This window comes from Grammomys surdaster, unplaced genomic scaffold, assembly GCF_004785775.1.
Source record: "Grammomys surdaster isolate TR1022 unplaced genomic scaffold, NIH_TR_1.0 144, whole genome shotgun sequence".
NCBI classification, from domain to species: Eukaryota; Metazoa; Chordata; class Mammalia; order Rodentia; family Muridae; genus Grammomys; species Grammomys surdaster.
The window spans coordinates 6,196,932-6,210,193 of NW_021604602.1; the positions used below are offsets into that span (position 1 = coordinate 6,196,932).

Here is a 13,262-nt window from a genome sequence, read left to right on the forward strand (position 1 = left end):
GGACTCAGCTTTCTAACTCGGCATTATTATATTTTTAAAGATCACTTTCGCTTAGTTCCCTCTACCCAAGTTATGACCTGAACTTTCAAAGGCCACTTCCGATCCCTAAGAAAGTAAGCAGATTCTGGCCTTTTTGTCCTCCGTGTATGGGAGGAGGGGTGATGGGCCAGACGCAGGGAAACTTAGTTGGGAGGGATCCAAGCCCCTGCCTCCTGCCGACCCAGATTCTTGAACCCCACAAAGCGGTAGTGCATGTTCAGGGATTGGGGAGGAGCATACTGTTGTCGGGAGATTCACTCCTATGCGTCCTTCTCTTACAGTCACGTCACCCTTGCTTGAGAAATGACGCTGTATTCAGAAGCCAGGTCCCATCACAGCTTGCTGCTATTTACCATCCAGGTTTCCTTTAACCTAACCTTAGACTGCACTGCAGTTGCCGCTCTGCCCATACATAACCTTCTTTTCCTTAGACGCCAGTTCCTCGGCTAAGAATATCTTCCTTTCCACCCTCTCCCTTGCCAGTTTAGCGAGGTCACTGTGGGCACGCCCCTCATCTCCCCTGAAAAAAACATCTTCATCTTCCCACGTGTATCTAATAACTAGTGGGCAGAGGTTGATGTTGGCACTCCAGATTCATTCATACATTCAATGGGAGAACGCAGATAAACTATCAAGAACAATGTCAGGCAGAGGATGAGCTCTCACTAAATGTCAACTCTCGTCAACGCATCCTTCATATACTATTTATGGAGTCCGAGGGACTGGCTCTGTGATATTCTCTGCCACCTGGCAATGGAGTCAGACACGGTTCCTGGACCACTCCCGACAGAGAGAAGTGGGTTCCGCCCTGCACTCCGACTACAATTCCCAAAAGGCCACGCGGCGCCTCACCTAGCCCCGCCTCCAGTCGCATGCGTAACGTCGCGACGCCGACCGCGAGCGGGCGCCGGTGGCTGCAGCCAGCGGGCGGGGCGGGGCGGGGCCGGCGGGAGCGGCGGCCTTTAGGGCGGAGCCGGCTCCGCTGTCCGCAGTCGGCCGCGGGCTAGCGGACACAGCGTTTTCTGTCGCCGGTTCCCCTCGCTCGCTGCTCCCTCGTGCGGGAGGCCGCCCTTCTCGGCTCTCTCTGTCTCTCTTTCTATCTCTCTCCCTTCCGCGGATCCGCCATGTCGGAGCCGGGCGGCGGCGAGGACGGCTCGGCCGGCCTGGAGGTGTCGGCGGTGCAGAATGTGGCGGACGTGGCGGTGCTGCAGAAGCACCTGCGTAAGCTGGTGCCGCTGCTGCTGGAGGACGGCGGCGACGCGCCGGCTGCGCTGGAGGCGGCGCTGGAGGAGAAGAGCGCCCTGGAGCAGATGCGCAAGTTCCTGTCAGACCCGCAGGTCCACACGGTCCTGGTGGAGCGCTCCACCCTCAAAGGTGCGCGGCGCCCCCTCCCCGGTCGCGTGGAGCAGCTAGGGTGCCCGGACCGCCAGCGCCCGCACAGTGGGGTCGCTTTGTCTCCGCGGTTTCTCAAGATGGCCGAGTTGGGTGGAGACGGCGTCTCCCGGTCCCGGCTGAGCGCAGGGCCGCATCCCTGCCTCCAAAGTCACATGCGCTTTTTTGGTTTCGATTCATGTCCCTGCTTAGCTCGCTTTGGGAAGGATGTGTCTAGGGCAGCCTGGGTGCTGGCCCCTGGGTGGGCTTGTGTACCGGTGGGTTGGTGAGAGCCGCAGTGGGCAGGCCCTGGGCACCCAGCATCTCTGCTATCTGTCGCTGCCTACGCGTAGGCCTCCATTGGCCTCACAGCATCGTTGTTGAGTGGGTGTATCTCCCTATTTTACAAACCAGGAAACCGAATCCCGTGGCCGGTCCAAGGTCACTAGTCCCAGACCTTAGACTAGACTCAACATACCAGTTTCCAATCCAAATTACTTGTTTTGCTGATCGTGGCTTGACGTTGTTGCTTAGATGACCCTATTGACAACCCTGTAACATTTAAGTCTGATTTCAAAGACTTCAGACCTAGCTGGGGAAGGAGGCAAAAAAAGCTGACATGCTCCAGTTGTGTCCTCCAGTAGAGACGCTCACAACATCCCTAGATTCATCTGGAATGCAGGATTCCTTCCTTCTTGAGTCTTTAAAGCCACTTTGTAGCGTCTGGGGAGCATGTATGACATGCTGGTGAATGGGTGTGGCATTGCCCTAGGAAACCAGGTGTGCTGTATTAAGTGAAATAGCCCTTAGGGATTGAATGAAGGTGGTCTGAGAATATTTGCTAGCAAGTTCCTAAGAGTTGCAAAGGCTGTGTGGTTCCGTTAGAAATCCAGTGTTGCTGCCCTTTCGATAGTTTGTATCTTCCAAATACTTTGTATCGCTTAAAGGCTATTCTTAATTACAAAATGTTCAACGTGCCCTTGGTTTGGGCCTTCTGATATCAAAATATTTTTCTTCGATCCACACAGAATGTTGAAAGCAGCCTGCTGTTGGTGCCTGTTTCGTATTAGTGTGGCTGAAGGTTGTTGCCTTTACATTTGGAGTTTGTATTTATTCCTGCATGAAAACTTACTTTTGTTCAAAAGACCATGTAACTGTAGAAAATTTGAAACATACCTAAAATGAAAGTCATCTGAAATCCTCCTGCCTCAGCAGAGCCCCTGTGAGCCCTTTGACCCCGACTTTTTTGCTCTTTTGTGGGGTGTGTGCAAATAAATTTTATTAAAATAAAATTTAACCTATGCTTCTATAGATTTTGAGTAGTTTGGCCCTAGCTAATCTTTTTATATTCTTTGTTGCACAGTTTGTGTATTGAAATTACTGATTTCAATATAAAAACACACAAAAACCATGAGTCATGGTTTCTCTTTACGAAAAAAATTCCCAAGTTTTTCTCTTTGCCCTGTCATTAGTGATTTGTTTTTCTCCTGTCTGTTCGTCTTGTATCAAGGGTGGAATGGATCAAGTGTCTACACAGTACACATTTTTTTCAGCAAAGGGGATGGTCCAGCATCCCAGCAAGGTTCCATAATGACTTGCACTTTTGAAAGTTGACTAAGGAATTTGACTGAGACTGAAATAACTCTTCTGTGTTTATAAAAATCCTGTTTGTATTCCTAGCGATTTAGCATATCATTAATTTCTTGTTCACTTACAGAAACATAGGGAAAGATTTTTATTGTATTTTTTTTATTTATTTTTTTTAAGTTGGTTATTTTATTTATTTACATTTCAAATTTTGTTCCCCTTCCGGGTCTTCCCTCAGCAGCCCCCCTGCCTCCCACATCCCATCCCATCCCATCCTTTTAAATCCAGGTTGCTGCCTTTAGGTCTCCTCCTTGTTAGCATGTGTGTTATCTGTGCTGGAGATTAAGTCTAGGATGTTGCCTGTGTTGTTTGTTTGCTTATTTGAGAAGTCTCACTGTGTAGCTAATGTTGGCCTGAAGCTTTGTAGACCAGGCTGACCTCAGCTCACAGAGTTTACCGAATCTCTTCCTCCTGGGGGCTGCTAAGCACACAGTCTTAACATTGAACTGTAGCCTAGGCCTATACAGTCTCTGGACCCTTGGTAGGAGGCCTTTGTTTTGGTAGTTCTTAGTTCACATTGGCTTCTGCACACTTGGTCAGAAATTCTCAGGTAGCTAAGGTGAACTTAAACTTGTATGTAGCCAAGGATGACCTTGAACTTCTGATCTTCCTGCCTCCGCCTCCCAAGTGCTAAGGGCATTTACTACCATGGTCAGTTTTTACCGTGGTGCTGGGGAGAGCATTCCTGCATACCAGGCAAGCAGCCCACCAGCTAAACTGTGTGTGTCCTAGCCTCTCTTTACCACTGGACTTTAAAGACATTTCTAAATACTTGTACCAAATATAAAGAAACATTTTTTTAAAAAAAATAAGTTCTTTTTTTAAAGCTACCCCAGCTACTTAGAAACTTTGTGTTAAAGTACCAAATTCCTCAAAGTATAAAATCAAGATGGTGGCTTAGCAGCTTCTGATAGTTCAGTAGCAGCAGGTGAGTTGCAGCTTTTCACTGAGAAATCTCCTTTCTGAAATTCCTGGTCCGAGGGAGATTGTTTGCTTCTAGATAAAGAGATGTTTGGTCCTGAACTGAATGGTTTACCCAGTAAAGATGTTTTTGTAGCACTTTTTCCTACCTGTGCAGGCTTTTCTTGTGCTTTGTCCCTAGTGGGTTGGTGGTATCTGTGGGAATGTAACTGCTATGCCTCGTGTGTGTGTGTGTGTGTGTGTGTGTGTGTGTTATGCCACACACTTATTCTCATTTCCCTGAGTCGTTAGGCTTGGGAGTTGCTCTTCATTACTGGAAATGTTCTTACTATGCGTGTCTTGAACTAGCAGTCTAGTGTGTCTAGGGCAGCTAATTGAGGGGCGTCAACTGCAGAGTTGGCTGGGAGCTGGAGTATAAAAGAATTTTTTGGGCTGGGGAGATGGTTCAGGGGTTAAGAGCACTGGCTGCTCTTCCAGAGGTCCTGAGTTCAATTCCCAGCAACCACATGGTGGCTCACATCCATCTGTGATGGGGTCCTGTACTCATATAAATAAAATAAATAAATCTTAAAAATTGAAAAAAAAAAAGAATTTTTCATATTTCGGTTCCCAGGTTCATAGAAACATAGTTGTGTGGAGACTTAGGAAAATTGTTTTCATGGGCTTTCAAAAGTTGTTTTTCTTTTTTTTTTTGTTTTTTTGTTTTTTTGTTTTTTTGTTTTTCGAGACAGGGTTTCTCTGTGTAGCCCTGGCTGTCCTGGAACTCACTCTGTAGACCAGGCTGGCCTCGAACTCAGAAATCCGCCTGCCTCTGCCTCCCAAGTGCTGGGATTAAAGGAGTGTGCCACCACCGCCCGGCCAAAAGTTGTTTTTCTAAGGACTTAATATTTAAGAGGAATTATGAGATTTAGTAGTTGATGGCTTTAAAACAATATAATTGAGGATCCCTGAGGTGCTACAGAATGCGGGGCCAGAGGTCCTTGCAGTATGACCTTTGCCTCTCTAACCTGAAATCAGTCTTCAGACTACAGACATTTAGCCGGCATTCATCTGTAGACTAAGCATCTCAAATGGTTAATACAATAATGGATAAATCAACAAGAAAAGCTTTGTATAACATTCCCATAATCTCAGTGGTAGAAGGAGTCTGTCAGCCTGGGCTCACTGGCGAGCTGTCTCTGTGTGGGTAGGCCTACACTCTTATAGGACACGGTGGTCGGCCCCAAGGCACAGGGGAGTGCTCAGTGCCGTTCACCCTGTTCCTTACTGAAGAAGGAGGCTGGGATGTAGTCGGTTAAACCTGCTTAGAAAGAGGATTTAGTTGTCGTTTCTTTTTCTGTTTTTAAAATTTAGGACATTTTCTATAATTTTGATTATATTTTTCTTTCCCCCAGTTTCACCAGGTCCTCCCTCCTTCCTACCCTCCCAGCTTTATGGGTTTTTCTCCTTCAAAACAAAAACAAAAAAGAAAGTTCGTTACAAGGCGTAAGTGGGATGTAATGCACCCTCAATGCACCTGAAAGGACGCTTCTATGCAAACTCCCAGGTTGAGAAAACCTGCCTTTCTCTGAGTTCTTATCCCAGGGCCGGCATGGGGGTGGTGGCAGAGAAATCATGGTCCTCGGCACCTGACATGAGAAAGGGGTAAAGCTAAAACTGTCACATAAGAGGGACTGTGGCGATGGTGATTATCATGATACAGTATTGGCCTGTTTTAGATTTTAAAGGGGAAAGAAGATGAAAGAAACTTGTAAGGAGTTATTTGGTGTGGGGTGTAGGGTGAACGAATGCCTTCACTTGCTCTGGTTAGCAGAAGGTTGGAGGGAGTGACCACGCTTCATCCCTTTCCTGCTGCCCGGTCAGCAGCACACTTGAAGAAATGGCTCCTGAGGTGAGGGCAGTGCAGGTCGTACAGCAGCTGAGCTCCATTAAGACACGGCATGCCCCTACTATCCACTAGCAGTGTGAGATGTATTGGTAGGTCTGCAGAAGCATGCACATCCAGATGCTGCTGCCACTTGGGCAGTGTCCACCAGTGTGACCCAGTGCACCATGCAGCCCAGGACCTGGGTGGGGTCAGCGCTCCTGAGCCCTGTCATTGGATTTTTTTCACCTGTGTTAACTGTATTAACCAGCAATCCACAGAGACCAAAAAACTGATTTGAGATTTAGTGAAATGTACCACCCTGATAAAACATGTAGGTTATGTCTGTAGGGGACCTTCTAGGTAGAAGGCATCACAGCCTTCCCATTATTAGCAACAAATAATCAAGTGTCCTTCCTCAACTTTAAACATTTTTATAGAAGTAGAAAGCCAACTTTCTTTTTACTATTTAGAAGATTAATAATTTACAGAGTGACAAAAAGGGAGAGCCACCACAAACACACAGTTCTGGAGATGACCTATAACTCTGGCCCACCTGGAACTTACTTTGTAGACCAGGCTGACTGGAAGTTGTGGTGATCCTCCTGCCTCTTCCTCCCCAGTGCTGAGATCACAGGTGTATGCCATTAAGCTTGACCTTCTGCAAAAAGCATATTTGATAATTTATCAAACATCATAATATTCTGTAAGTGGGGTTTGAGCATATTCAGACTTTGATTTCTGTATTTACCAGGAATTTGTATAACAAGATGATCCAGATGTGTTTCCCTGACCAACTGGTAATGACTTCCCCAAGTTATTCTTAGGGCTGCTGGAATTTCACCAAAGCCGCAGGTCTGTCTTGGAGTTCTTCCTGTCTGGGGATTATGTCATTGGGCGTGCCTTCCTGAGCCGCACTGCAGTGCTCCTAGTGTTGAACTGCAGCGTTTGCCACAGAGCCCTGACTCACACCTGCCATGGGCTGTGGAGCCTGTTGGATCAGGGAGTACAGGCAGCAGGCTGAGACCCCAGGTCTGGTCTCTTCTGTGACTGCACTTATGTGATGGTGGTCGCTGGGGAGGAAATACTTTAAAGTTTTCAGTGTGTCAAACATTTCTCTGAGGTGGATACAGAATCTTCTTTTATTGTTCTTGTAACTTGAATGGTATTTGGTGATGAACTTTATATGATTGTGGGAAGCTTAGAAAACTGAAGGAGACTGATAGTTCTGATTTTTGTTTTTGTTTGTTTTTTTCTTTCTCTTTCTTTTCTTTTCCTTTTGATTTTTTTTTTTTTCAGACAGAGTTTCCCTGAGTAAGCAGCCTGGCTGTCCTGGAACTCACTGTATAGAGGAGGCTGGCCTCAAACTCAGAGATATTAAAGGCTTGGAATTAAAGGCTTGGGGCACCAAGCCCATCGAGGCAGTATTTGTTAATCCGCTGCCTTGACAGCTGTGTTTAGGGCACGTCTCTGTGTGTTTTGTCTTATGCTTGTGATTAGAGACTGCAGGCATAGGTGTGACTGCTTTGAGACAGCAGGGCTATCTTGTAGTATAGCCACATTTGAGTGGTTGGAAAGTCAGTTGATTTTTTTTCTTTCTTTTTTTTCGAGACAGGGTTTCTCTGTGTAGTCCTGGCTGTCCTGGAACTTACTCTGTAGACCAGGCTGGCCTCAAACTCAGAAATCTGCCTGCTTCTGCCTCCCAAGTGCTGGGATTAAAGGCTTGCGCCACCACCGCCCAGCCCCAGTCAGTTGATTTATAAAGGGTTTTTTGAATAGTTTGTTTTGTTTTAAGTTAAAAACCACCATAGGCATGCTAAAGCTGTTTACTTGGCAGGCCAGGGTGGGCTCTGCACAAGGAGAACACATTGGATCTCTTGGCAAAGTATGACTTCATAATTTGGATGACTGGCCCAGGCTCAGTGCGGGGCACTCGCCCCTCCACAGCACTGGGTGACAGCTCTTGGTGGTCATGCTCCAGGCTTAGACAGCTGACTGCTGCTGGAGTGGCCACACTGGGGAAAAATGCCAACATTCAGTACCTGCAGGGTTGCTTCTCAGCATTCACCCACACTACGCCATCTCTTTCCTCAGCAGAGTACTCACACAGTCAAGAGCAGGACTCCTAGGCCTAGGAGAGGTGGCATGCATTCTCTGGGGTGGGCACTGGCCTATATAATATTCTCAGTGTGCCTGAGGCCTTCCGGGTGCTGTTGGAAGATGCCAACTCCTGCATGATGACAGTAGTTATTTTAAAAGACAAGAGGTAGTACTAGGCATACTAGAAAGTTCTTCCCACTTCTTCCTCCCCTTTCTAAAATTATATCAAAAACAGTTGTCTGGAAAAACTGTCTGAGAGAGACATTACATATCATGCCTTTAGGTGTGAACTTTGTTTTTAAAGTCAGTTTACAAAGAAACGATTTTCATCACAGCATTTGTGGACACAGGTGTCACTTTACTTTGTCATCATTGAGCCCCGCTTCCCAGTGCTCTCCCCCTGTTCCCCAAACATCTCCATCTCACATGTGCATTACCCCTTTTACTCCCTCCCTCTTAAATCCAAAGCCCACACAAGAGAGGCCAGTTTATTCACTTAGCACAGTGATCTGCAGCCCACCCATTTTGTGCAAATGTCATGGTTTTGAATTTTGCATTTTTCTCATCCTAAAACCAACAAAGCAGACAGTGTTTGCTCAGGCTCTGTATTTTATACTTGAGTTTCAAGGTTTAGTTGCCAAAAGAAGCCTCAGAGAGCACCCAGTTCAGTGTCCCATGCCCTTCTCTGCCCAGGAATCTGAAGTCCATACTCCTCATCATCCCTTGGGTCTTCTGTTGGGTTTGTGTTGCACTGCCTCTCGGCTCATGAAAGCAGAGGTCAGCAGGTAGCCAGGCTGCTTTCCATAGTGTGATCTAGGCCAGCCAGAGCTATACAGTGAAACCCTATGAGAGAGAGAGAGAGAGAGAGAGAGAGAGAATATATATGAATGAGAGAATGAGAATATGAAGATTTGGGTTCACTGTGAGTCATTGTGAACATAATTCAGCTAGAATGTTTAACTGTCTTGGAGGTTATTGGTAGAGAAGTTTGTGTTATCTTACAGTCTTATTATTACTTACTATATAGCCCTGCTGGCTTGAACCTAAGTATGTAGACCATGTTGGCTTTGAACTCACAGAGATCCATCTTCCTGTGGCACCACACCCATATCATTTTTACAAGTTTTTTCTGTAATTTTGATTTTTAGTTCTAGCCCACATGCCTCTTGAGGCTGTTGTATGCTAAGTTCCAGTAAGCTTGTGTGTGGCTCGTGTAATGTGTAGACCCTTATGGTCCATACCTTCGGTTAGCTTGGATAGAAGAGACACTTCTGTGTGCAGCCCACAGTAGATGGACAGGTGCTTGAGAGAGCAATGGAAAAGCTGGGTGACTGGCTTTGGGGGTATTTCTTGTCCAGCAGTCTTCCAAGGTGGGCTTCACCCTTGGCCTGGCCCAGCTATGTGCTGGTGAAAAGCTCCTGTGGAACTGTAGGCCCCTCCATTCCCATGCTTTCCGGCTGAGTATCTTAGGGCTCATTTACTTACACTCTGTACCTGGAAAACAGGGCTGATATCCCTGCCAGCCTAGGGCTGACTGTGCGCCGTGGAAATGCTTGTCCCTTCATGTGGTAAGCGCTGAGTATACAGCTGAGCAGACCACACTTGGCCTGGAAAGAGACTCGTATTTTGGGGCCAGAGACGGTGAGAATTTTGCAGAATCTACTGGAACTGCCCACATCTCTGAGACTTCACTTGTGTTCTCTTATTAATCTTCCAACAACCCAGGCACTTGCTACTGCCTGGAAGATACAGAGTCAGCTCCTTGTCCCCAAGATCACACAGCAAACCAATGCCCAACTTAGGAGTCAGGAAAAGCAGGTAGAGCCAGCACCCTGGGACTTGAGAATTGAGGTGGGTTGGGGTGAGATGAGATCAGTGTTTAAGACTTGAAAGATGAGAAATGTCCATGTGAATTTGATAACACTCTTATTATGATTTATAGAGGACGTTGGTGACGAAGGAGAAGAGGAGAAAGAATTCATTTCCTATAACATCAACATAGACATTCATTACGGGGTGAAGTCCAACAGGTAAGTAGTGTGGACGCCACTGTGAGACCGTGCCACAGGTCTGCTGCACACGAGCACACCTTGAACAGGATTTCTGCATCAGTGTAAATGCTGACACTTTCCACTTTTAGTTGCTTTACGTGGTACTGATGTTATGTTTGAGCTTCCGCGTACTTACCAGGAGTCTCAGGGTTCAGTCTGATTGTATTCTTTGATTTAATAATCTCTGCTTTTATCTTATGTTGTCATTATAAGTGAGTAGTGAGCACTCCTGTGCACAGGCCTGATTCTTCTCAGGGGAAATCCTTCAGGAGCGGATCACCCATTCCTAGGAAAGGCATCATTAAAGTCTTTAATGCATGTTGCCAGATTGTCTACCTTCCAGGAAGTTTATATCAACTTCTGAATCCAGTAGGAACTTTCATGTTTCCATATGTGAAAACTCATTATTCTGCATTAGCAGTCAGAACTTCTTAAGCAGTTTCAAGACTACAGAGGAGTTGCAGAGTATCGTGGTACACACTGTCGTCTCAGCATTTAGGAGGCTGGAACCAGGGGATCTAATGCTTGGAGCTAGCCTGGTCTCCATAGGAGAAAACAGTTGTCTCAGAAGAAAAAGGAAAACCAACAAAGGGTGTAGGAGACGTGTGTGGCTATTGTGTGGATGTGGATAGACTGGAGACGTGCGTGGCTATTGTGTGGCTGTAGATAGGCTCTGCGCTTGTCTGCCACACACGGGATGGTGTGCGTGATAGAACACTTCCTGACCAGCGCTGTAAAAGCCCTGGGTCAAACTTTCCTCCCATTTCCCATCTTTTGCAGTACTGAAAGCACAGTGACTGGGTAGGTCACAGTGCAGCCTACAGGAATCTTCCCTCTACTTCCGCCCTGTGTGTTCTGGGGTGGAGGACTGGGGTGGGGTGTAGGATTGAACTCGGGTTGGTTGGCTTGGCATCAGGGGCCCTTAACCCCCGAACCGTCTGATTGACCCTTGTAATATATTTGGAGAAATAGGCAATCTAGTTGTCTAGAGATGGAGAAGAGAGTTCAGAAAGGAAGAAGTGGAGCTGGGAGAAGTGGCCAGTTCAGCAGGCGCAGATTTTACTGTAGATTTGACATGACAGTTCACAGGTCCATGTGCACCTTAGGAAGGGTTGATGTGCAACTTACAGTGACTTGAGTGGGTTGGTTTTAAGCCAGAGCTGTGAATTCTGCCAGCCCAGTTGCTACCTTTGTCATGAGGACATGCTCTAATCGTGTCCTGACACAAGATACAGTCATTCTCCCACAGTGGAAAAGGACAGTCACAGCTAGAAAATCACCCATTCAGTCTGGTTTTGGTTGGTCTGAGACAGGGTCTCACTCTATTGCTGGCTGGTCTGAAATTTGCTAAGACTAAAGCCATGTACCACTACACCCACCCAGCTGAGTCTGTTCTTAATGTAATTTTAAGTTAAACACTCAAAAATTTTAATTTGTTTTTAACACAAAAACTCTTAATTGTTAAAACTAATTTAAAATGTGACTTGTGTGCTCTGCTTTCTCCTTTTCTCTTTAGCTTGGCATTCATCAAGCGAGCCCCTGTGATTGATGCAGACAAGCCGGTGTCTTCCCAGCTCCGAGTCCTCACTCTGAGTGAAGACTCGCCGTACGAGACACTGCACTCGTTCATCAGCAATGCAGTGGCTCCCTTCTTTAAGTCCTACATCAGAGAGTCCGGCAAAGCAGACAGGTAAGCACTGCTTTCTCACTGCAGCGTGGCTCCATCGAGTCCAAAGCAGATCCTACATAATGCGCTTCGAAGGCCAGTGCTGCGCTCGTTTTGAGATGCTTCTGTCTTTGTAGGGATGGTGATAAGATGGCTCCTTCAGTTGAAAAAAAGATTGCAGAGCTTGAGATGGGACTCCTTCACCTGCAGCAGAATATTGAGATCCCAGAGATCAGCTTGCCAATTCATCCCATCATCACAAACGTTGCAAAGCAGTGCTATGAGCGTGGAGAAAAACCCAAAGTCACAGATTTTGGTGATAAGGTTGAAGACCCAACTTTTCTTAACCAGTTACAGTCTGGAGTTAATCGGTGGATCCGAGAAATTCAAAAGGTAAGGGCACTGTAAGTGACAGCCAGTGTGAGATGGCTTGCCCTTTAATGTCTGTGGGAAGCTGCCCCAGGTACTTGTGTTGTGATACTATGACAGCAGGAGCCCCTGCTGCTTCTAGGAATATTCAGGCAGCCCCAGAGTGTGGGCAGAGCGGTAAGATTACTGTGAACTGAGAGAGTGCTTGGGCCATCTTGCCCAGCTTCAAACCAAACCCTTCCCTTGTATCGGGGAGGGATCAACTTGAGATTTACCATCGAGTCACTGTCATCTTGTCTTCAAAGGTGACGAAGCTTGACCGAGATCCAGCATCAGGAACTGCCCTTCAGGAAATCAGCTTTTGGCTAAACTTGGAACGTGCTTTGTACCGAATCCAAGAGAAGCGAGAGAGCCCAGAGGTGCTTCTAACTCTGGACATCTTGAAGCATGGCAAACGTTTCCACGCCACTGTCAGTTTTGACACTGACACAGGTAAAACCCAGAACCAATAACCAGATGCATAAGTTACTGATCTTCCTTTTTAAGGTCTTTGATTTAGATGAGAATTGGTAGATGCAGTTTGGGATCAGACCCAGGCCCAGCCTTTTATGTGTCAGACAAGTACTGCACCAGGGACACACCCTAACCACTACTGTTCTAACTCTTAACTTTTTCTCTCCTGCATCTTTTCTCCTCTTGCCCTCAGTCCTACAGAATAAAAGTCTAGGGCTGTCCTCCTCACCTATGAATTTCCTTCCCCTCATGGCTTTTGAGAAACTAAGGTAGTTTCTAGGCCTGAGGCTAGTGAGCCCTGCCACTTGCCCTCCTGTCTCTTCACTGTGTGGTTGTGGGCATTCGGTCAGCCAGGAGACAGCCGTTGCCCTGTGCTGAGGAAGGAGGAGGCAGCCCTGCTGCTTTCCCTCTTCTCTCCTGCTCCTTTCCCTCCTCTACTCCCCTCTTCCTTATCTCACGTGGTCAGTAAATGCAGGCTGGGCACGCGTCCACACCTCAGTCAGCACTTCCTCTCCCTGCCCCAGTGTGGAGAATTGACCCAGTGTCTCTCAGGTAGTGAGGGAGTGTCCTCGCACTGAGCTATCCCACGAGAGCTTTGGAGGTAGGGGTAGGATTCTAAGTCAAGGGCAGCCTGCTCTACATAGTAAAACCCTTGTTTAAAAACCCCAAGGAATATGTAGCTTGATGGTAGAGTGCTTACCTAGCAAACGCAGGTCTTGGG

At 46.9% G+C, this 13,262-nt stretch overlaps 1 protein-coding gene across 1 annotated transcript in view; it reads left to right on the forward strand.

Moving 5' to 3' along the window:
* The first annotated feature begins 1,163 nt into the window (after positions 1-1,163).
* Dync1h1 (dynein cytoplasmic 1 heavy chain 1) overlaps positions 1,164-13,262 on the forward strand; it is a 62,625-nt gene continuing 50,526 nt past the window's right edge. The window contains exons 1-5 of the mRNA XM_028764406.1: positions 1,164-1,413; positions 9,885-9,972; positions 11,510-11,683; positions 11,797-12,052; positions 12,334-12,520. Coding sequence (XP_028620239.1) covers positions 1,164-1,413; positions 9,885-9,972; positions 11,510-11,683; positions 11,797-12,052; positions 12,334-12,520 — 955 coding nt within the window. The remainder of the gene's footprint in view (positions 1,414-9,884; positions 9,973-11,509; positions 11,684-11,796; positions 12,053-12,333; positions 12,521-13,262) is intronic.